The sequence below is a fragment of the Dama dama genome, chromosome 7 (genome assembly GCF_033118175.1).
Source record: "Dama dama isolate Ldn47 chromosome 7, ASM3311817v1, whole genome shotgun sequence".
Taxonomy (NCBI): domain Eukaryota; kingdom Metazoa; phylum Chordata; class Mammalia; order Artiodactyla; family Cervidae; genus Dama; species Dama dama.
Window position 1 is genome coordinate 5,987,467 of NC_083687.1, and position 24,193 is coordinate 6,011,659.

Below are 24,193 nucleotides of genomic sequence, written 5' to 3' on the forward strand. Positions count from 1 at the left end.
CAAAGAATGGCAGAGCTGGTACGGATGTTGGAATTATCAGACCAGGAATTTAAAACTACCAAGATTACTATGCTGAGAGCCTTAATGGAAAAAGCAGGCAACATGCAAGAACAGATGTGTAATGTAAGAGAGATGGAAATCCTAAAAGAGGACCAAAAAGAAATCAGACATCAAAACACCACAACACAAGTGAATAATGCCTTTGATGGCTCACCACAGAATGCACACCACAAAAGAAAAAAATCTCTGAGCCTGAGAGTATGTCAACAGAAACTTCCAAAACTAGAAGACAGAGGGAAAAAGACTGAAAAAGAAAAAAACATATATAAGAACCATTGGGCTTCCCTGGTGGCTCAGATGGTCAAGAATCCACCTGCAATGCGGGAGACCTGGGTTTGATCCCTGGGTTGGGAAGATCGCCTGGAGGAGGGCATGGCAACCCACTCCAGTATGCTTGCCTGCAGAATCCCCACGGACAGAGGAGCCTGGCAGACTACTGTCCATGGGGTCACAAACAGTCGGACACACCTGAGCGACACAGTCCACGGGGTTGCAAAGAGGTGGACACAACGGAGCAACTGAGCAGAGCACGCAGGAGAACTGTTAGGAGAGATGCAGCCAATGCCTCTGTAGCGGGAAGGCCAGGGGAAAGAGAGAGGACAGAGAAGACACCTGACGCAATCACAACCAAGAATCTCCCCAAGTTAACAGCAGACACCAAATCAAAGACCAAGGGAGAAATAAAACCTTTCTCTGCAGATGACGTGCTTTTCCTAAGAAAACGACATGCAAATAAACCAAACAGTAGTTAGGGTGAAGGAACCTGTGTAATGAGACATTTACAGCAGTTTTACTCATAACCTTAGAAGCAACCGAGCACCTTCAGTAGGTAAAGGGATAACTGTGCATATCCAGATGATGGAGTATTATTCACTGCTAAAAAGAAATGAATACTCATTGGAAGGACTGATGCTGAAGCGCCAATACTTTGGCTTCCTGATGCAAAGAGCTGACTCATTAGAAAAGATACTGATGCTGGGAAAGACTGAAGGCCAGAGAAGGGGACGACAGAGGACAATGGCCTCACCATCACTGGTTGGATGGCATCACCAACTCAATGGACACGAGTTTGAGCAAGCTCCAAGAGATGGTGAAGGACAGGGAAGCCTGGCATGCTACAGTCCATGGAGTCGCAAACAGTGGAACATAACTGAGCGACTGAACAACAAAAAAGAAATGAGCTACCAAACCTTTAAAAGACATGGAAGAATACCTAAATACATATTCCTAAATGAAAGTAGCCAATCTGGAAACACTACATACTATATGGTTCCAACTATATGGCATCCTGGAAAAGGCAAATTTATAGTGACAATTAAAAAAAAAAAAATCAGTGGTTGCCAGGGGAAGGTTGAGAGGGAGGGATGAATTGGCAGAGTACAGAGGATTTTTAGGGTAGAAAATCTATTCAGTATGATACTATACAGGTAGGTATCTTACTACATTTGTTCAAACTCATAGAACATATAACTCCAAGAGTGAACCCTAATGTAAACTATGGACTTTGGGTGATAATGTGTCAACAAAAGGCTCACTGATTATTCCAAATGTACCACTATGTTGGGGGAAGTTGATAGTGAGGGAAGCTATACATTGTGGGCAGAGGTATATGGGAAATCTCTTCCTCTTTTTTTGCTGTGAATCTAAAATAAAAGTTTTCTTAAAAAATAAACTCTATTAAAAATATTTTCTACCAGAAAGACTGGTTTAGTAAGATATTAATTATACACGTACAAACCAAAGTTTATCTAAAGTGGGATAGAGTTGCTTCAACCAAATCAAGCAGCAGGTGTGATTTTGGAAGCACACAGGAGTTCCACTGAAGTGAGCACATATAACAAGATCAATTGGGATTTTTGTGAAGGCTACATTTTTGCAGTAAAGAATGTTCACAGGATCACTCTGGGTGGAAGTAGTCCCACTTGGCCATACCACAGCACCAGACAGTAGCCGGCATCCTACCAACTTCAAAATGTCCTTTTACAAGTCAGAGGACAATGCAGGGGGTGTGGGTTGGATCTCTCTCTGGTCACAGAGCTAAGATCCCACAGGCCTCACAGCCAAAAACCCAAAACATAAACAACAGAAGCAATACTGTAACAAATTCAATAAAGACTATCAAAATGGTCCACGTTTAAAAAAAAAATCTTCAAAAAAAAGAAAGCAAGCAGAAAGGCAGATCTGGGAATAGCATAATCTGTTGGGAGTAGATGAAAAGAAATGGCAGCTAGGGAAAGTACGAACTTCAACTTTGAAATCTTTGCATTTAAAAATGATAAAACAGAAGTACTTTAAACAGGAATGTTTTCTCTTAAAGGGAAAAGAAATAAACCACGTGCAGCAGGGTGATATTCATTTGATACTTTTCTACCACAAACTTGGGTTTGGGGATCAAGGTTTCTGGTTAAATCCAGGCATGAGTGGGTCATCTACGAATACCCACTCTCTCCGGAAAGCCAAGTCCCAGGGATTTCCATGCTTAGTGATCCAAGATGAGGGCTGGCCTCAGATCTCACTGAATTCCACTCTTCTGTACTTCTGGGAGAACCACCAGCATTGAAACAACAGAGGGAACGCTGATATTAAAATGCATGCTAGGAATTCACCCATGAGGTCAGAGAAGGCCTTATTTGGGACAGAAGTTTAACAGGTAATACAAAGGTTCAATAGGTTCAGAAGTAAATTTTAAACGATCAGAACTCAGGGGGAAAAACTTACTGCAGGCCACCTTGTTGCTGACACAACTGTAGAACCAAAGCTTCAGTATCATCAGGCACATGAGCAGAAACTGAACTAATTTCAGGCTAGATGAAAATGTCTTAAATGTTTCCTGTAGAACTAAGATGAATAGGGACTAATATACTCTTCAGTTTGGGAATTGCCACCATTCCATTAGTGCCACAATGCTTGCAATTTAAGGTAAACTCACAAAATTCCAGGACTCTTCTTAGGCTAGATTTGGCAGTCTCACCAAAATCCTATAAGAAAGGTCAGGCTTTCAGATATATAACTTCTCAAACTAGAAATGGAACTGGCTCTGATATGAACAATGTGCTTTACGTTCCATTTAGAAAGTTATTCACAGCTGTAGATCCTCAGTCATCCTTCTTGAAGCACTTGCTGTGATTACCCCGGGTTAACTTCTATATTAAATACTACTACAGAGTAACATCGGAGAAGGCAATGGCACCCCACTCCAGTACTCTTGCCTGGAAAATCCCATGGACAGAGAGGCCTGGTGGGCTACAGTCCATGGGGTCGCTAATAGTTGGACACAACTGAGCTACTTCACTTTCACTTTTCACTTTCATGCATTGGAGAAGGAAATGGCAACCCACTCCAGTGTTCTAGCCTGGAGAATCCCAGGGACGGGGGAGCCTGGTGGGCTGCCGTCTATGGGGTTGCACAGAGTCGGACACGACTGAAGTGACTTAGCAGCAGCAGCAGCATAGAGTAAAATTAGAGTCCACAATGATAGCAAATTATCTGCCAGAAAGTGTATCCATTGTGTTATCTGGGGGGAGATGCACAGGAAAGCAAAGTCCTATGAAATACACTGGGGAGGGAGGGTCTCTATATGCTTGTATCTAAATATATATATTTTTGGCTGTGCCACACGGCACACAGGATCTGTTTCTAGGGATGGAACCCGTGCCCCTGAAGTGGTAGCGGGGCATCTTAACCTTACTGGACCACCAGGTAAGTCCCTGTTTGTCAATACCTTACATCTGAGTCAGTTTTTCTTCCATACCCACCCTGTCCCACTGGGGAAGCTGTGTAGGGTCCTAACAGAATTAAAAAGAAAGTTGTAACACCAGGAAAAGCAGATTCTAGTTAGTCCCTATGAAAAAATTTTTTAAACTAAAATGGTTTTAAAAAGTGAGAACCAGAGGTATGATTCCAATGACATAGTCTGACATACAAATCCGTGGAGGAGTTGGAAGGTTACAGAATGAGGGTCACACTGGGGAAGAGAGAAGACTGCCGCAGAACCTTGGAAGCCAGGTTCCCGCGGCCTTCCCCTGCAGCCCGTCTGCGCTCACCCCCGGACACTAGGAGCTCTCTTACACAGAAAGCAAATCTGAATTGTGTCCTAGAAATGGCAGCAGACTAAGGATACTGGTTAAATCTGAGCGAATATATCCACAAAAGATAAGCCTATACAGGAGACAGTAAGCAAGAATTCCTCTGCCCTAGAGGATAATGTTTATCTTTTAATGGAGTTTAGCTACCGTCAAAATTCCAAGTCTAAAAACATATAGCCTGGGCAGGACAGGAAGAGGGCTTTCTCCTGAGGTCTGATCTGCAGTAGTGGGGTTCAGTGGTGGGGCTCCTAACTCGGGCAGGGGCGAGGGAGGGAGCGAAGCCTGACGGCGGGGTCCCTCACTCTGCCACGTCCCTCCTCTCTGGCTAACAGTACAGGGGCTTCCCGGGTGCCACAGTGATAAAGGGGCAGTGCAGGAGGCGCAAGAGACACAGGCTGGGCCCTGGGCCCGGAAGGTACCCTGGAGTAGGAAATGGCAATCCGCATCAATCTTCTTGCCTAAAAAATTCCATGGACAGAGGAGCTCGGTAAGCTACAGTCTATGCGGTCACAAAGAGTTGGACAGACTGAGCACATTTTGTCAAGTAAGGGCATTTTCAAAAGGGAACTGTTAGGGGAAGCACACTGATTGAAACCGCCCACCCTGGCCAGGCACCATAGTAACCATTCGCATGAGTTGTTTTATGACAGGAGATCCTGATAAGGAATACAGAACTAATAAGCCACCACCAGCCGGAAGAGTTCGGGAAAGGTCGAGAGGAGACCCTGCCTGTCCGTCCACTTCCCAGAATCCCTCTCGCTAGCATCCACCTTGGCTGAGCGATGCCTGCGCCACCAGGAAAGACTCTGAATTAGAATGATTGGCCAAAGACCACCCGGAAACGAATCCCATCACCATAAAACCCAAGACTGCGAGCCACGCGGCAGAGCAGTTCTCCTGGGTTCCCTTACCTACTGCTCTCCACCCGGGTGCCCTTTCCCAATAAAATCTCTTGCTTTGTCAGCACATGTGTCTCCTCGGACAATTCATTTCCGAGTGTTAGACAAGAGCCCAGTTTCGGGCCCTGGAAGAGGTCCCCATTCCTGCAACAGAACCAGTATCAATTTGTGTCTTTATTTCATAAGAATGAAGACACAAATTCAAGCTAATACTTCAAAACCTCCCTTAGAAGTCTCCTTATTGAGTAAACTGAGCCTTGTAAAAAACTAGCTACATTGTCCTGATCTTTCTTTTTGCTACAGATGAATACACTACTTCAAACTTGAAATCAGTTCAGCTGAACTTGAAATCAGTTCTGACCATGAAATCATAACTTTTATGAACTTAGCTCATAAAAGATCATCAAGAATCATGTCCAATGATCATTCCACTATTTAGGCAAAAATTTTACCATAGAAATTAATCCTTTCATATACTAATCAGTTTAATGAGCTAACAAAAATTCCCTGGTAACTTAAAATTTCTAGCATTGCTATGAAATTGTGACCTGCTATATGAACCATAAAATGCATACAAAATCATTAAATAGGCAAATGACATGGCACAAAAATCCCACTTTTCCATGGAAGCTATAATATATGTATTTCAATGTCTTTCTTTCTTATCATTTGTATTTGTTTGAAAATGAAAATGATCCTATTTTTTACAAAAATACTTAGACACAACCAAATCTAAAAAGCTAAAAATCAAAATGTTAACAGTATTTATTTCTGTCTAGAGGGACTTTTTCCTTTTCTAAACTGTTTTCAAATATTTCTACATCAGAATATGCAATAAAATTGTTAATGTAATGAACAACACTGTATAAAGACAAAAAGTGTTGAAGATCTCAATCTTCTGTTTGGAAATGCAATGCATGCATGCTAAGTCGTTTCAGTCGTGTCCGACTCTGAGAGACCCTGTGGACTGCGGCCCACCAGGCTCCTCTCTCCACAGGATTCTCTAGGCAAGAGTACTGGTGTGGGTGGCCATTTCCTCCCCCAGGGGAAATGCAATGGATTTGGTTTAAATCACTACTTTTTACCTTTAAAAATCTAAGTTTAACATCTACCCTTCACAAAAGCAGGTGGAAATTTTGTCTCTAAAAGGAACATAATCTTCTTAGTAAACAGGATTTAACTTTTTCACCCGGGGTTTCATCTCTAGAAGTACAATGACTGCATTACATTATTGCCCAAACGTAACAAAAACAGACATTAATCAGGAATTAGGGCAAGTCATTCTCAGTTCAACAGGCTGAACAGAATTCCTGAAACAATGCCTTACTTCACACAAACTCCAGTTTCAAAGCCTGCTTGTCATTGATCAGTCCTTCAAAGTTTGGGTCCGTTGTTTGGTCTCATGAGCTTTATACTCCCAGAGTAAGTTCTGTTTACCAGAATCCCCTTGTACCTAGCTTGTACCTGAAGCTATACTCCCAAATAACATCTTGAAAAGCAACAATTTTTCTCAAGAATGTTATATTTAAATACACACAGAGCAGAAGAAATAAACACAGCAAAGCAGTACAATATTTATTTACCAACTCCAGCAGCAAAGCTTTAAACCCAAGAAACAATCCTGTTGTACAAAGCAACTTCCTTCCCACCCCCAAACTATTGTTTACAAAATACATGGAACATACGTCTTATATGAATAAGTTTTAAAACACACATACAGATACGCCATATTCTGTAAAGTACTACTCGGTGAAGAAGGCCAGTATGATCAACCTGTTCAATAAGCTTCTTCCTACCTTGTCTTGGTTAATCACCAGTATCTGTATTTATAAAGTTCCCCTCCCAGGAAGAACGACAGATTCTCTTTTGATACAGGACCCACTCCCCAATCCCCCCCCAAAACCACCTCGGAACCTAGGAGAATTTTTAAGTATCTCCTACTATGAAGTTGTAACAAAGCAAAAGGGAGTTAACAATGCTTCAATCCTGAGGGCCACTGCTCTACCTCTGGCGCTGGACTGAAAAGGAAGAACTGAGGAGAGGAGAGAAAAGGTCAAAGGGGCAACCAGAACAGGGAAAGAAATTCAAAGCAGAGGAAAAGACAAAAAGGAAGCTGACAGTGTCCTTCAGGTGCTGCTGGAGATGCCAGCGGCACAGGGTTCAGGCCCTGCTTCAACACAACACCTCAAACCTCCAATGAGGCTACATTCTGAAGAAGCACGCTCCCTCTCCCCGACTGCGCCCTGAGGTCGTCTGCAGGCCTGGGCCCAGGGAGCGAGCCACAGCGGGACCGCGGCCCCCGGCTGGCCCCGCAGGCGCAAGGACGCGGCGGCCTCCGCGGGGGCGGCTCCCGGCTCACCCCCGCCGCTGCTCGCCGTCAGCGCCCCAGCACTCCAGGGCGAATGCTGCGCTGTCTGAGAGCCTCCCTTCGGCTCCGTCTAGGGGAGAAAAGGAATTAAATGTCCATAGTGACAAACTTCTAGGCAGACCACCTCGATGACCGTACTAAGTAACAGCTGTACATCTTAGCACACTTTGAACAGGTGAGAGCCAGTACACTCTCATGGGGAATGGATCCTTCCTTCAACCGGATCTCCTCCACCTGTGCCCATTAGGGCGGCTCTCCGCGGCTCTGACAGCAGACTCCGTGTCCCCACATTGCCACGCAACTGGCACCCTCCCCTGGCGCCTGGCTCCTGCTCCTCCACTGGCCCCACTCTCTTCTCTAGTCACGTTCCAGCCGCAGCTCGAGCATCGGGTAAAGAAAAGCTTCCGTGAGCCCTCCGACAGCCCTCTCTTTTGCCCCAACCTCACCACAGGCATTCCTCTAACAGGACAATTACATTGTGTTGGCATTTCCTTCTCTTCTGAAGAGAATATACCATTTCTTATTAATTCACAGTATCCACAGACCTTCCTCAGGGTCTGCCTGCATATAGCAGGTATTGAAGATGTTTCACAAATAAAAAGATTGTTTCCATCAGAGACACAAGAAGACAAAATACCATCCATCAAAAATTGTATACATATACCTACACATCCTAGCTCTTCATTCTACATTCTTTTTAATTTTTTTCTTATTGTTGATTATGAGCATTTCTTAGCTTGCACTTAAAAGACTGTTTTACTTTAAATACATCTCTCAATACCTTAATCCATTGTTGGACTTGTATAATATGCAGCTTAATATTTCAGCCTTAAAAAACCATAAAAAGGGGAACATGATGTGCTGACATGAACTATAATATACTATTAAATACACTTTCAAGAGAATCTGTATCAATACCATCCCACAGTTATGAGAAATCTATAAATGTGGGCAAAAACAGTATAAGCACTAAAAAAAGGCAATTTGTATCAGGTTGTGAAGTTTCCAAAGTACTTCCAGGCATTATTATCTCATTTGAGAGTAGGAAAACTGAGTCTCAGAGAGTAAGTGACTTGCTAATATTCACATCAAGGTCTCTGGAATTCAAATACTACGTGCTTAACATCATTCCACCTTCTTTCATTAAGCCAATATCCTCAAGACACCAGTTTTTAAAAAATTTAAGTGTGTATCTGAGACAAAATGAGTATAACAAAGGTATAACAAAGAAAAAAACACCATCAAGAACCATGGCGGAGATGATCAGTGCTGAAAATGAATGGGATACAAATAAGGAATCCACGAAACAGAAGACAACACATCCAGAACCATCCCAGTCCAGCGCAGCAAAACCTCAGTGTGAGCATGACTGTCCACTATGGCTAAGATTTCTGATCAGGTAAATGAAATAACCAGGAATTACTTAATGAAGACATCAAGTTATAAGGGATGATAGTATAGCCATAAACACAAAATTCAGGGAAGAAGAAGGCTAGTTATTTGACAAATCAGCTTCTCAGGGAGGTTAAGGCTTTAAGTGGCACCCTGAAAACAAACGGAGGCCACTGAGTACAATGCTGAGTTGAGACTTGAAGGAACAGAGCGGAAACTCGAAGCTCAGCTCCACCACTTGAGCAAATCGTTTAATATAAGTTCTACTTCCTCATCTGCAAAATAAGGGTGTATTTCTGCCTCAAGAGGCCCCCGCGGCCAGCACAGTGCCTGGTACACAGAAGCTCTGCTGACGGAGGTTCCCCCTCTACTTCCTTCCCAGGCAGGAAGACAACACTTTAGACCCAATACTATCAAGGAGCTTCCAACATCTGTCAAATACAACTTTTGTCAAAAGTTAAAGAAAACAGGGGCTGTTATAAGCCATAAGACAAAGCCACACACATCCAGCTGTGCTAATAATCTAAATGAGACGACTCACAAATTCTCTGTGTTCTACCCGAGGCAGGAGGGAATGGGCTACACACTTGCAAGCAAGCAGCTTACCGTGATTCAATGTTGTTGTTTTTTTAATGGAACTGAAAATTTAAAACTGTGTTTCGAGACTTGGAAAATGTCTTTTTCCCCATCACCCACACCACTGTTGCCTCACTAAATAAAAGCAGTATAGATAAATGGATCTCAAACATAATTCTTTTAGCACGTCAAAGACGTATGAAATACAGACATTACAGATAAATGCAAGAATTAACAAGAGGTCTAACTGCAGCCCTTAAAACTGAATGCTGTGATAGAGCCACTTTTATGGGTAATGAAAGAAAACAGAAACCACAGGATAGCTCATGGGGAAAAAATACCTATGAAATTCTTACAAAGGGACCCCCAGCAGAACCTACAAGATAACACTTGAAGCATTTAAGGTCAAAGAATTTTTTTAAATTGCCAGATACAATGCATTTACAATAACTGCTACCAAGAAACATACTATTCAGGAATATCAGAAAACACAATGCAACTTGAGAGATCTCCAAAGTCCTAAAAGAAACTACAGACAACCTGAGAACTCTTATTGAATTGACAAGGCATCAGAAAATCCAACAAATCATTTGAAATAAACAGCTACCATGACAAAACCAGTCAAGCGTTTACGACCGAGAGAAAACTGATTAAGATACGGTATTAAATATGTCAGGGCTTCCCTGTTGGTGCAGCGGTAAAGAATCCACCTGCCAATGCAGGAGTCGCAGGTTTAGCCCATGGGTCGGGAAGATCCCCTGGAGAAGGAAACGGCCTGGACAGAGGATCCCCATGGACAGAGGAGCCTGGCGGGCTACAGTCCATGGGGCTGCAAACAGTTGGACACTGTGACTCATGTGTGAGAGCTGTACTGTAAGTTCACGGTGATGAACTTAAAATTTCTGTTAAGAGAGAAAAGATGCAACTGACCACAAACTACGTATAGCAATACATGTGTATGAAGACTATACAAAAATGAGAAAATAGTACTGTCAGGAAGTAAGAAGGCATTAAAAACTGAGGAAGTTCAATAGCCACAGAGTAGTATGAGACTGAATTGGCTACTTTTTTTTTTAAAAAAGGACATTTTTAAGAGAGAACTAGAAAACCTTTCAAAATAATGCTGAAGGCATTGCATTTAAACATACAAAACCACATGAAAATCCTGGTTAGTATAGATTGGCAGAATAAAAAATATAATGTACATCAAGAGATTAAGGAAGATCAGACATCCTTTTAAGAAGAGGTTTACATAAAGGGGAAGAAAAGATCAATACAAAGAATAACTGAGATGCTAACATCTAAAGGACATGTTTGGCCTGTGATTGCTTCCAGATATATCCCACCAGAAACTAACATAATCTCCAGTAATCTCAATGGCACCAAACACTACTACAAAAAAGGTTTTCATTCCTATAAAGTCAAGCAGACGAAAAGAATAGTAGAAAAACACCACCCCACTAATCAATACAAGAAAAAAAGACTTAATAAAACAATATTCTCAGCACTCATCCAGGAGGAGAAAGTCCACAACATATTTTAACAGTTTACAAAACTAGTTATATCTGGAAAAACAATTAAGTGGGTAATTACAGGCAGGAGAGGCATATAGATCTGACAGTCAATTATGGGACTAGCTACTAACACTAAAAATGGCAAATTTCAAAAGATAAGGAAACCTGAACAGTGCAAGTCTGGGCAAAACACGCCTCACGCTATTAAAAAAAAAAAAAAAAAACTTTTCCATTATTGCAGTCTTTAAACTATTCCTGCAAAGATCTAATTCTTAATTTCTAACCTTCACCAGAATCCCACTCAATTAAGTGTATCCTCAAGAATACTGAATGTGGCATTTAACTTTGTTCATCCATGTCATTTAATTCTGTATCCAAGTTTATAGCTAGAAGAGATTCTGGACTGTGCCAATTCCAACCTCCTGTTTACAGTACCTGAGAGGTTATCCTGGATGGAGCAGGCCTTTAAGGACATTATCAATCAGGACACTTAGGTATCATTCAGTAAGTTTTTAGTATAATGGTAATGTAATGTGATGTAATATACTAAATAGTACCCAAGTAGCCTGAGTTTATGCTCTCCTCAAAATATCATTTTGAGGGCTAGGTAAATAGATGTAATTATGCATAAAGAAGCTGTCACACAGTAAATAACAACAATAATAAGTTTAAATGCAATTACATTGATAAGCTGTTACACAGTCTGAAAAAAAAAAAAAAGATAAAGTGTCAACAAATATACTGCATTTTCCAAATATCTTTGTTTCTTATTACCAAGTAACACACCCACTTACAAATGAGCTGTGTTACTATGGCTATGAACAAGGTTAGACATAAGACAAAAGCTTCAATCAGAAACCTAGAACCTAGAGACAGAAAACAAAGCTACCTCAATGCCCAGGAAACTGAGCCAATCACTAATAACTGAAACAGCTACTGCCAAGTTATTTAAATAAAGGCGGGGGGACATACTCTACAAGTCCTTCTGAAATGGATCAACAGTGCTATAATGAAAATAAAGTAACATTCAGAAGGAGAGTACCCTTAGATAGTGCAATTGTACAGATGAGGCATAAACTACAAGATAAAAAAAATCGCTATACAGAATTCACATAAATATTACCAGCAACATATGCAAGACATTAAAATGTTGTTTTAAACAATAGTGTAAAATTTAAAAAGGCACTTCATATAACAATGAATGGAAACAGTATTTCTGTGTACACACAGTAAACACGAGAAATCTTAGTTTCCACAAACATTTTACGTCTAGTCAAACAATGACATTTTAAAGAAGGATCATTAGATGCATCCCTTTCAGGAACACCACATCACTCAACCTGTGATGACTGAGAGGCCTCCTAGAAAACCCAGCATCGTTCAAACATCAGAGGCTGGCCTGATGGAGGATCCTGGCTTTGCACATGGCAGACATGACCTGAAAACCTGTTATCTGACTAAGTATGAGTTCCAAACACTACTGCGGCTGTTTCCCTTAGACCAAGTCCCCATTTTTAGTTTTATAACACCATCATCATTCAAGTATGCCAGAGAGAGACTTTAAAATAGCAATAATAAAAAAACAGGTTAAGGATATTGTTTCTTCTGCAGGCAATCGCATCCCCTACAACTAAAGCTGCTCCCACTCTACTGCGTTCTGCTCCACCCCCATGCAATGGCCGCATCCTTCACAAGTCAGCTACCTGACCAGGATGATTTCTCAATACTTTTTCATTTTTAGGGAAGACCTATGGAGGTCCTTGGGCTTATCAATCAGAATGGGAAAGAAATGCTACTAATCTTGTTGCTCTGGAGCAACAAAGGTAACGCAGAAGGAAGACAAAAGAAACGCTGCTCTATGAACAATGAGGAAAGGAGGAATACATCAAAGTGAACACAGTTAACTCTACTCCAAGGTACACTTAAACTGGTTACAATGGTAAATTTTACATTGTGTCTTTTTTTAAACACGATTGAAAGTAAAAAGTTTCAAAGCAAGAGCAGGTTAGGTGAAAATGCCAGAGCAGTCTCAGAGAGTCAGGTCTTCTAGCATCATTAATTCTGGTTTGAATTTTGGAAAATAAGAGTTCTCAAAAACCATCAAGTTTATGACCCAGCACCTAATTCAGGGAAGGGACAGAAAGAAATGGAGAAGCGGGAGCAATGTGATGAAGCCTCAGCTAACTGGGAACGCCTAGGGCAGCCATCCAGGAGTGGCAAGGTCTCTTGTCTCTCTCAAGTTCCCACGGCTCCCCTTTCACAGAAGAAACTAGAAGATCACAGCAAGGGCACGTGAGGCCGCTGAGCTAGTGGGCCAAACATTGTGAACTATTATCATCTTCGGGTGATTTCTCAGGCCTTTGTTTCTTTCAGCCATTTATCAGTGCTCTTCTAGGGTTCAGTTTGAAAGACAGCTTCTTTGAGCACGGGCCTCAAATAGCGTTAGTAAAACTTTGTGAAAAGTACAGAAAAATTAAAGGTAAATGTTAACTCTAGATATGCCCTGACCAAATTTGCCAAGAGACTATCAAGACTGCAACTTAAGCTTCAACTACCAATAGGACAAACAGAGTCAATTATAAATTATCCCTGAAATTATCTGACAAAATAAAGTAGCTTCCAAGTAGGGATATATGCATCTTTGACCGCTACAGCACACACAAGGAAAGGAAGAAAGGCAGACAAAAAGCATGCTGAATGTGGTTATGACAAGGAGAGAGGATGGCCTTCCAATAAGCCATTAAAAAGTGGAACACCAGGAAAACATCAGTCATCACTATGCAGGCAAGAAACAGAAACCACATAAATGTGAAAACAGTGTCAGAGTCCACTAACAGTAGACCCAAAATACTATGGTCAAGCAGATGGAAAAAAATGCAGATGCTTAACAAACCAAGACATTACAAAACTATCAGTCTGTTGATAAAATTTTTTTCTATTTGGCCAAGCAAATAATACTGGATGACGTATTCAGACCCCTCCAATTTGGCATCTTCTCCATCTCTGAAGTCACGCTGTGAAGACAAGGGTCTAAGGGCTGGGACACCACACAGCCACTGCCTCAAGATAAAAATACCACAGGACGTTTAGCTTAGGTATCTGCTGCCAGTTCCAGTCTGATGGAGAAACAGTACCTCAAAGAGCTGGGAACAAAATTGTAAGTTGTCTCTCATGGTAGAGTGTGACCAGGTTAACGGACTAACAAACCAAGAACACATCACTGAAGTCTTGACTTCAGACTTTCAAGAAATCGCTAATGGAATCTAGAAAGGGAAGTGTGTGAAATGTACTCTTTACTACATCCACAGTTACACTCTGAATCTGAAGGATTTCTCAGTAAAATCTAGACTGATGGCATCCCCTTATTACAATCAGAGGACCAGACTGTCAGGCATGTTTGGATTCTTGCTCTTTCAAGAGTTCATATTTTGCATGCCGAGACGGTGTAAAATCCTTGATTTCCAGGGCACTAATGTGCAATCTCTCTTTTTTTTCTTTGTATTTAGAGCTTGATGAATCATCAAGCTCAACGTTTAGAAAGCAGTCAAGGTCATCTTGGTGAAATGTCCAGATTATCCTGCGAGAACAGCATGACCAGGTCTCACAGCCTGTTGATGCTTGACAGACTTGGGAGTGACAACTGCAGAGAATTCTCTGTGTAGCTCTGGGCGGTGAAGACAGTTACTGTGAAAGTTTCCACAGAGATATCACAGGAAAGTCTTCTACCAGCTGGTGCCCACAGCTGTTCTAGGATATCCAGCCACACCACTGGTAGGGACTGGATTTGGCAAATTTTTATTTGAATTCCAGTTCTTGACATATAGCTTCAAGGCTGATTCTGGAGTCTTACAGAGATTTGACAGTAGTAGGGACATTTGGTGAGCTGACCACCCTGATACAGAGAGATTAAAACAGATTTGTCGTTTTGTGGACAAAAAGATCTTTTGTGAAGATCCGACAAATGGAAGCCTAAACAAGGAAGCACTGATGACCTAAAAATGAAGGATCTACCTCTGGTGTTAGAGATAATAGTAGATTATTTCCAGATCCAAAATCTGCTTGCCGTCAATTTATCAGTGAGAGTTTTCTGAGGGGGAAGAAATCTTTATATTTTTCCTTAATCATTAAAGGATTTGGATTCCTGAGGACCCACCTCTAGACTTATTTTGGACTAGAAATAATGTGCAAACCTTTGTTTAATCCAACTGAAAGTCTCTACTGCTCACATGGCCAAGAAAGCATGAGTCTCTGTATTATCTACTTCATTCCCAGAGTCTAGAACTCGATGTCAGCTGTGGTCGTCCCAGACACGTGTCGTTTCCTGTGGGGGAGGGAGCATCGTGCATGGCTGCACTGCAGACTGAACGGGGCACTAATTCTTGTACCCATGGCGTTCTGGAGAGTCTCCCCTCTTTCTGTATCTATAGGGGTGGTTTCGAGGTTTGTACCAGTCCCCTCTGGAGTATCCTCGGCTGTGGTAATGTGCTTTCTGGTCATGACTATAGAAGTATCGATGCTGGTTATAGTATTTACTGTGGTCTTTATAGTCATTTTCTTTCACACTGTTTTCTTCTGCAACAACAGCATTCACATCTTGTCCAAAGAGGCAAGTGCCATCAAAGGGCAAGTGTGAGATCTTCTCCTGGGTCTTCTTTGTGAGGGATGTGAGCCGAAGCCAAGCCTGCCTCCTGTAGTCTACTGCCATCGCCATAACTCTGACCACAGAGTCCATTATGTCCCTGGTAGTACACAGCTGCCAAAGGCCTGCATCCATGCCATCAGATATGATACACCGTGCCTTTCCACGATCAAACTCAGGGTCATGGACCAGGTCCTCCATGTCTTCCCAGAGTTTACGCTGATACTGTGTCATGTAGGCCATGTAGCTGGCAGCTCGGGCCGCAATGGAAGCAGCGTGGTAGAACCTGCAGCCCATGGCCTCCATCTCCTTTGAGGTGGGGTCCAGGGGCGACGTGGCGCCTCCTCTTCTGCTGTGCTCTAGTGCTGCGACGATGGGGCCCCCCGCTGGGGGATGTGGCTGGAAAGGAGAGGTGTCCTTGGCCACAGGATACACCCTGTGTCCCATGAAAGAAGAAGGATGGCAATCAGCAGGGTCTTTAAAAACCTCCGCAGTGGCAATTCTCAGAAGAGGATGCAATGGAGGGACCAAGCGCTTCTTGGAGGTCACACAATCAGGCTTCCCCTCGCACAGTTCTGCTTCTGACTGCAAGGTGACTCTCTTGATAACACCTCTCTGCTCCATTCTTTTCAACAGCCCTGTGAAGCTGGACTGACTGGGGTCAGCTGGCTGCCCTTTGTCGTCGGCCGAGGGGGACTTGCACTCAGTCTCTTCTTCGACGGTGGATAAGTGTTCTTCTCTGGAGGTGGAGATGTCCCAAGGAACCGAGGAGGCCTCACCTGTCCGGGAATGATGAAATCGGAAGCAGCTCCTGGACTGCAGGTCACGTATCACTCGGGACATCTCAGCCACCTGTGTCTGGAGATAGAGGAGGGCATCCCGCCCGTGCTGGGAAGCCGGAGACTCTACGGGCAAACCCTCCTTGACCTCTGAGGAGGCCAAAGACTCTTGGGGGACCAGGAGTGGAGATGGAGGCAGAATCTGGTAATTCTGTGACGGCTCAAGTGTCTCTGTCTCAGAGATCTTAATACCTGAATTACTGTGATCATTTCTCTGGGTCTCCAATGGGTTCTCAACGGAAGAAGGGTGAGAAACCATCCTTTGAGGACTGCTGGCGCAGCGCCCAGAGGAGGAACTGCTGTCTCCACTGGGAGGAGGAGCACTGCAGCCAGAGCACATTTCTGGGCGACGACTCTCTGAGGATGGCACCTTAGACTCGGGCATTCTCTGGGTTATCCACGTGAACAAGAGAACCAAGGAAGAAAGAAAATATGCTTTTAATATGTTAACTTTCAAGTGCAGAGATGCATGTCCAGTAAGTAGAACTCAACTTTTTAAATTATTATAATTAACAATGAAACATACAATTCACTTCAGGTCAGCAAGGGGATCACAGAAGTCAAATCCACAAGTTTCATTACCCCAAAGGCCCAATACCAACCACTCTGTCTATGAAAAAAGAGCAAAAACAAGCCCAGTTCAAGGGGCACCATCCTAGCCTGCTGCTTATTTCCATGTTAGAATAAGAGGTAACAAGACTACTGATGAAAATAGTTTTTTTTTAAAGTCCCACTGAACAAGTGTAGGGCAACAAGTAGAAGTTAATAATGGCAGAGAGAACATGGGAAAGTTCCACTGAAAAGTCCCCCACTGCAGAGACACTTTGAGGTCCCTTTAAAAATTCTCATTCACTGACCATAAATAATGAAATTTTCCAGGTGGGCGGTTCTCCTCTACAGTTTGTAGTTTTCAGGAGCTTTGTAACTTTATTGCATCCTCACAACAACCCTGTGAGGTAGGTTATTATTCTTATGTGATAAAGAAACTAAAGTTAAAAGGCTACTGATCCAAATTCACAGAATAGTAAGGAGCTAATCAGGAACTAAAACCTAGGTATTTTGATTGTAAGTCCAAGTCCCAATCCCTTATATATCATAGGCCACCCTGAAGACACAGCCAGGAGTCCTCTAATCCATCAAGAAAACAGTTCAATAATAGAAATTTGGGCTAAGACAAATGCAAGACAAGACTGATACAGACAGCTCAGTTACTTTGGTTCTCAGAGTAAGGGAAGGATTAGTTTAAGGGTCAAACACACAACCAAAAAAACCATAGTTCAGAGAAAACCCCAAATATGAGGGGGAGAGGTGGTTAGAGGGACAACACCTGAATGACCCAGCAGCCTTCCCCACTCTCCATTTCTAAAAGAGCTTCTCACAGACTTTCTTCCAAACAGAATAAATTTTCTGTGGCCACGTGGTTCTGTAAGAAAAGGATCCAGTTCTATAGGGCACCTGAGCAAAGCCAGGAAAGGAAAAGGGTGCCCAAAAGCTTACAGTTTTATTCCATTTCCCTTTCATCAGATACCACCTTCAAGGCCTAGGACCTTCCTGTGTCATGTAATGCTCTCACATCTCACTCAAAGTAGAGGAACAAAGCTGGAAGCAGACCTTCCAGGCCAAGTTCTCCCTGGACTGCCTCTCAGGGCTATTCCAACAGAAGTGGGCCATCTCCTAAAGCGCCATAGCGCCTGAACACTGACCTGACGACCCCCTTTACAGGACATCTGTGAACTGCGAGAAGTGCAGAAACACAAGTCAAATGTACTCACCTCACGTTGAGAGGTGCTAGGCTCGTCATCATCACTGCTGACCAGGTCGATGTATTCCAGAACAGGCCTCAGTGGTCCTTCCTAGAAGAGAACCAACAAATTAACAAGTCATGCAGAGCTACTCAAGCTAAATCAGCATTTAAGGCAATCCTTTTTGTTGATGTTGGGACTGACTGGTGAGAACTCTTCTGAAGAGGAAACGTTATGGGTGGTACAAAATAATCAGAACAAATGCAGAGGAAAATACTCAGAGTCCATGACTAATAAATGATAAAACCTGAAAGAGCCCAAGCCAGGAAGGGTACTGGGATTGTGCTGACTCCTTGAGAAGAGGATTAGTAACACGAGAACGGTGCTGCAAGGGCACAGATACCATAAGCCAACGCTTTTCAGATGAGATGGGGATCTTTGACTAGAAGCTGGGCTGTATCTCAGACTGCTGCAGTCACACATCAAACCTGCTTCTCCTTCATCTTTTCTTTCCATCCACTCTGACTCTACCATAGACCAAGTCTTGAGTACTAAACTTTAAAAGCCTAGATCTTCTTCTATAGGCAAAAGGCGGGAATAACATCAATCACACAGAGAAGTATGGAAGCAAGAAAAGCAGGAGCAGGATAATTTATCAGTCAACAACATAATAATGCAAAACTAAATAGCAGACATGGCAAAAATAACGGAAGGGCTTTTTTTGTGGCTCAGACGGTAAAGAATCTGCCCACAATGCAGGAGACCCAGGTTCAATCCCTGGGTCAGGAAGAACCCTTGGAGAAGGAAATGGCAATCCACTCCAGTATTCTTGTCTAGAGAACTGCATGGACAGAGGGGCCTGGCAGGCTACAGTCCATGGGCTCGCAAGAGTTGGACAGGACTGAGCGACTACACTTTCATGGTGCAGATACAAAGGTGAGACGGAGACAAACACCAACAAATGGCCAACTATGAAAACAGAAATCAGAGCTGTCTCTAAGATTTCAAGCTTGGATGACTAAACAACAGTCACATAAAAGGTACAAATCTGGAATAGGGAGATGGAAGGCTGGCATTCTTCTGGCCATAATGGGCTGATGTACAACTGACAGAGGTAACTGGCAGACAGCTGGAAATGCAGGCCAGTAATCTGGGTAGAGGAACATTACTGAAAATGCAGACTTGAAAGCTGCTCCCCTAGAAAATTATTAACTCTAGAACTAAACTGGAACTATGATATTACCAATGAGAGCAAAGAGGACAAAGAAGAAATTTGAGGAGGTTCTTGAGGAAATGGAATTTTAAGATTTAAGAAGAGCTAAGTAAGTAATCAGAGATCTAGGAAGAATCAGGAATGCACAAATCCAAAGAACCTAAAGATAGAGAAAACCTCGATGAAAAGGTATCAATGCAAATGTGGCCAAAAACACCGAGCACCAAAAAAAGAAAAAAAAAGCCACAGATTTTAGCAACAAGAAGATTTTAAAATGTCTTTGAGAGCAACTTTCAAGAAAGTAGTGAGCATACAAGTAGACTACAACAATAAGCAGAAAATGAGGAGCAAAGGCCCAGAGTGATTATTCTGTCAAACATTCTGTGCTGGAAAAGAGAAAGGCGTGCAGGGGAGAGTGGGGCTGGGGAAAGACTCCTCAAGCTGGGGGAGGCGGCTGCTGGGAAGCCCAAGTGAGGTGTCCAGTGGGAAACTAACAGAAAAAGACCCGGGGTCAGGAGACAGAGGATAACACCTAGGTAAAGATCCTCTCTCTGAGACACGGCATCCAGGCCTACAGACAGCTTGCTTCTCTCCCAGGCATCCATCCCTCCCCAAGCAGGAGAGTGCTTTTCCCTGAAAGTGAAAAGTCGCTCAGTCGTGTCCAATCTTTGCAACCCCATGCACTATACAGTCCATGGAATTCTCCAGGCCAGAACACTGGAGTGGGTAGCCTTTCCCTTCTCCAGGGGACCTTCCCAACCCAGGGATCGAACCCAGATCTCCTGCATTGCAGGCGGATTCTTTACCAGCTGAGCCACAAGGGAAGTCCACAGAGGGGTGATTCAGCCGCTAAGATAAAACCAGACAGCAAACTTGGGCAGGGGTCACATGATAAAGTAATCAGGATCTCTGCCTAAACTGTAAAAATGGACATTTAAAAAAAGAGGGTAAGAAGAATGTTCTCCTCTGTGGCATCACAGAGGTGAATCACCTACTTTAAGACCCAAACCTGCCACTTGTTGTAAGACTGTCAAAGTCATACAGTCAAGCCAAGAAGGTAGTGGAAGAGAAAAACTATAATAGCTTGCTCTCCTCAAGAAATGTACATTAGGAACTTTATTACTTGCCCACTGGGACAGCACACCAAGGAAGTCCCTGAGCTACCAGAAGCCAGGAACACAGAGGCTGGGGCAGAGCTTCCACCGAGAGAGAGCAGGCAGAGAAAAAAGGGCGATGACAGGCTAACAGGGTGCAAAGCATGAAGGGACAGGCAGAAAACACCACCATCGGGAAAACGGTCACAAACAATGAAAAAGCAGCTGCAGAAACAGAAGGAAAGGCAGGAATAAGGAGAGATGAGAGCAGCAGCAATGTCCCCCTGGGGTCAGTCACAACACTAACAGAAGCCCGCTCCTGAGCTACTCAGCGACGATGACTTAGGATTCCCAGCAGAATAAAACAATCAGGACTGAGGCCCATAAATGAGAAAAAGCAGGGGTCATTTATTCATTCACTCAGAGTATGACAGAGTTATTAGTGACAGAAGGGTAGAAGAAGACAGCATGTGTTTGAGACCCCAAAAGGCAGAGGCTGAGTGGAAGAAACAGAAGACAACCATCCCAAGGAAAATACTACTTACAAACACTCTACACTCCAGCTAATTTTTACAGTGGATATGGACAAGCTCCCACCATAATGAACCTAAGGAATCAAAACCCTTTGGCACTCCATTTATTTCACTCTAATTGGGAACATCTGTCACTAAGCAATGGTGCTAAACTACACTAAACATACAGGCAATGGTGCTAAACTTTTCACGTATACTGTTCCATTCAATCCCCCATTACTTGACTTGTATACCATGTAACGAAGGAGAAAACTAAGTGAGGCCCACCTGGTTCTGTTATCACAGCGCTGGCTGTGTGGTCACACTAATTCTGAGCCAGTCCGAAGTATACACACTACTTTTAAATCAATACTTACTTCCCAAGTTTCTAAGATAAGCTACTTTTTCCTTTAATATGAGGAAAAAGACTACCTGCTCTTGTTCCCAACTGTGAATAACGCATAAAACTGACCAAAACATAAGTTATTAGTTCTCCCCAAACAGTAATGTTTATAATACCAATATTAAGAAAAGGTAATTTCTTATTATGTTTACAATGGCTGCTTATATCAAAAAGTATAAACCCATGTGGTTCTCCAATCACAAAGTATTTTTTTTCTTAAATTTGTTCCATCTATCAACTCCCTCCATATCAGTAACAAAGTCAAAGAATTCTATTCCAAGGCCAAACAATTTAGGGGCAGAAGCACAGGCAGAAGCAAAACAGTTGAGGAACATGGTTTAATATTCTACGGTTTAAAAAATATTTTTAAAGAAATAAAAAGCTTTCATCTTTAATTTGTTTTCTATTTCTTTAATTTCGTACCTGTATGAGATGATGTTGCTGTTTAGTCGCTAAGTCCTGTCCAACTCTTTTGCAAGCCCCTGACTGTAGCCCACCAGACTCCTCTGTCCATGGGATTTCCCAGGCGAGAATCCTGGAGTGGGTTGCCATTTCCTTCTCCAACAAAGCTTTCATCTTGTTATTAGAAAACTCATCTCATACAAAACCAAGACACCAATTACCTACTAACTGAAAAGTGACATCAATACACTAAAATTCAGTCTGCAGAAAAGTTAGGTAGTCTACTTCAGTCTAAAACAAACAACATGAATTTGAGCACAGATGCAAAAATCTAATCTGAAACCCTAAATAATTCATACATCTTCCCCCATACAGAAAAGTTCCAGACATAATGAACTTCTACAAGTCCTGCCTGATTCAAACATTTCAAATGATTCCTGAATGTGTACTTTAATTCAAATTTAGTCCACAATTCAAAATCTATACTATCTGTCCCAACTGCCCTTCTCCCATTTAAAAAAAAAAAAAAAAAAAACCAACTTATCCTCCAGAACTAAGCACAATTGTTTTCTCATTTTGATGACTTGTTTCTTCTCAAAACACCCTTTTAAACACATACAAACACGAAATGCTCCCTGTGCAAAAGTAATAAACTGAAAATCATGTCTTTTTTTAATAGCACATGTACTTTTTATAAAAGAACTCTCTCCTACAACTATCTACAAAGTCCTCCTCCCTATCTCATCTCTCACACTGAAACACTGACACATATGAGTAGGATTTATTTCCAGCTAATCTCTGCAGCTCTAAAGTACTTCATTCAGGACTTGACATATTATGAGCTCCAACATTTCTTGAGCTAGTTACAACCCCAAGACACCCAGCCAAAAACCACCCTCATTATTTGTCCAAGACCCCTTGAAATAATTTATGAAAATATACCTGGATTTTCCTCCCTATTTCTACATGGTCAATGATTCCACATTACACCAACCATCTTGGCTGAAGTCTAAACCTCACATGCTGTTACCAACATTATAAGAGGCTGCCTCAGCAATTCTGATACCTTCGTATCTAAAGTATATCTTTTATCTGTGAAAGATCATGTCATTAGCCCTAAATTAACACAGTTCTCTGGGAATAAATTAACATATCTGCAGTTTCAAAGGATGCAGAGAATAAAGATGATGGCTGAAAAAGGGAAATATCACTAAATTAGAGAGAAAATTAGAGCAAAAAACCTAAATGAAAAGTGTGTATCATAACATCTGGGATTCCCTCATAGCTCAGTTGGTAAAAAATCTGCCTGTAATGCAGGAGACTGGGGTTCGATCCCTGGGTTGGGAAGATCCCCTGGAGAAGGAAATGGCAACTCACTTCAGTAGTCCTGCCTAGAGAATCCCACAGACAGGGGAGCCTGGCAGGCTACAGTCAATGGGGTCGCAAGGGTCGGACATGACTTAGCGACATAACTACCATGTTATGATAACATTTTGTCTCCTGAGTTAAGCGCTGTTTACACAGGTGTGCTGGCTCTGAAAAAATCAGAGGGTACAGTTACGAACTGTGCAATTCTCTGTATGTGTATTTCAATAAAATTTAAATGAAAGGGCTCATTTTTGCACCTCCACATCTATAGCATTCCTTTCCTTCAGCATGCTAAGTTTAGTTTTAAACTGCACTTTCCAAACCACACAAAGACTACTGTGCCACTAGGCAGATACACACGGATTAAAGATGGGAGAGTTAGACAAAGAATGAACTAATAAATCTAAACCACAGTAAATCAAGAAGAAACATCACAGTGTGCTTTTTGTACCTGAAAAAATCTAAGCACAGAACTACTCATTATCTTTATTGAACAAGCAATACCCAGAGCTGTCAAATATAAGACTGAGTTACAGAGTGAAGTAAAAGATTCTGTTTCTAACGTGTTTTCATTGTCACTGAAGTTTTATCACCAAAAAGGCAGAAGGAATGTTTGTAATAGGTTTCTTCTGGTACTGTAATTGCATTAATACATATAGGTCACTTCTGTATTTGGAACTAGCAAATCTTTGAACTTATATTTGAAAAGAGAGATGAATACAAGATATATCAAGTTGAACACAATTATATTGGCTGTATATTTTCTATTCTGGATACAAAGATAAAACAGATCCTCTACATTTAAACTAATACTTAAAAGAATATTCAACTTCAGATTAACAATATATTAGGTTCTGACGAGCTACAATTCTCCATTCCACAGAATACCTATATATATATATATACATATATAAATCTTATTTTTGTAGAGTCCATCTGTGACTCTCCAAGTAAGCTCTGTAGTTTATGAAGAAGTGTGTCCCTCTTTAATTTCCACAAAATACCAAAGTAAATATTCTCCATTCATAAGTTTTGCCATATTCAGGGAAAACCTGAAACCTTTATCCTAAAGAGCCAAACATACTTC

The 24,193-nt window shown here is 42.1% G+C and overlaps 1 protein-coding gene across 6 annotated transcripts in view; it reads right to left on the minus strand.

Moving 5' to 3' along the window:
• Nucleotides 1–24,193, minus strand: part of ZNF451 (zinc finger protein 451) — a 126,776-nt gene that overhangs the window by 70,539 nt on the left and 32,044 nt on the right. For 5 of the 6 annotated variants that reach the window (XM_061146334.1, XM_061146333.1, XM_061146332.1 and 2 more), the window contains exon 3: nt 18,145–18,225. In XM_061146334.1, the coding sequence (XP_061002317.1) occupies nt 18,145–18,225 (81 nt within the window). Of the gene's footprint in view, nt 1–6,548; nt 16,761–18,144; nt 18,226–24,193 lie in introns of those variants that run through there. The other variant, XM_061146336.1, reaches the window with a different exon arrangement.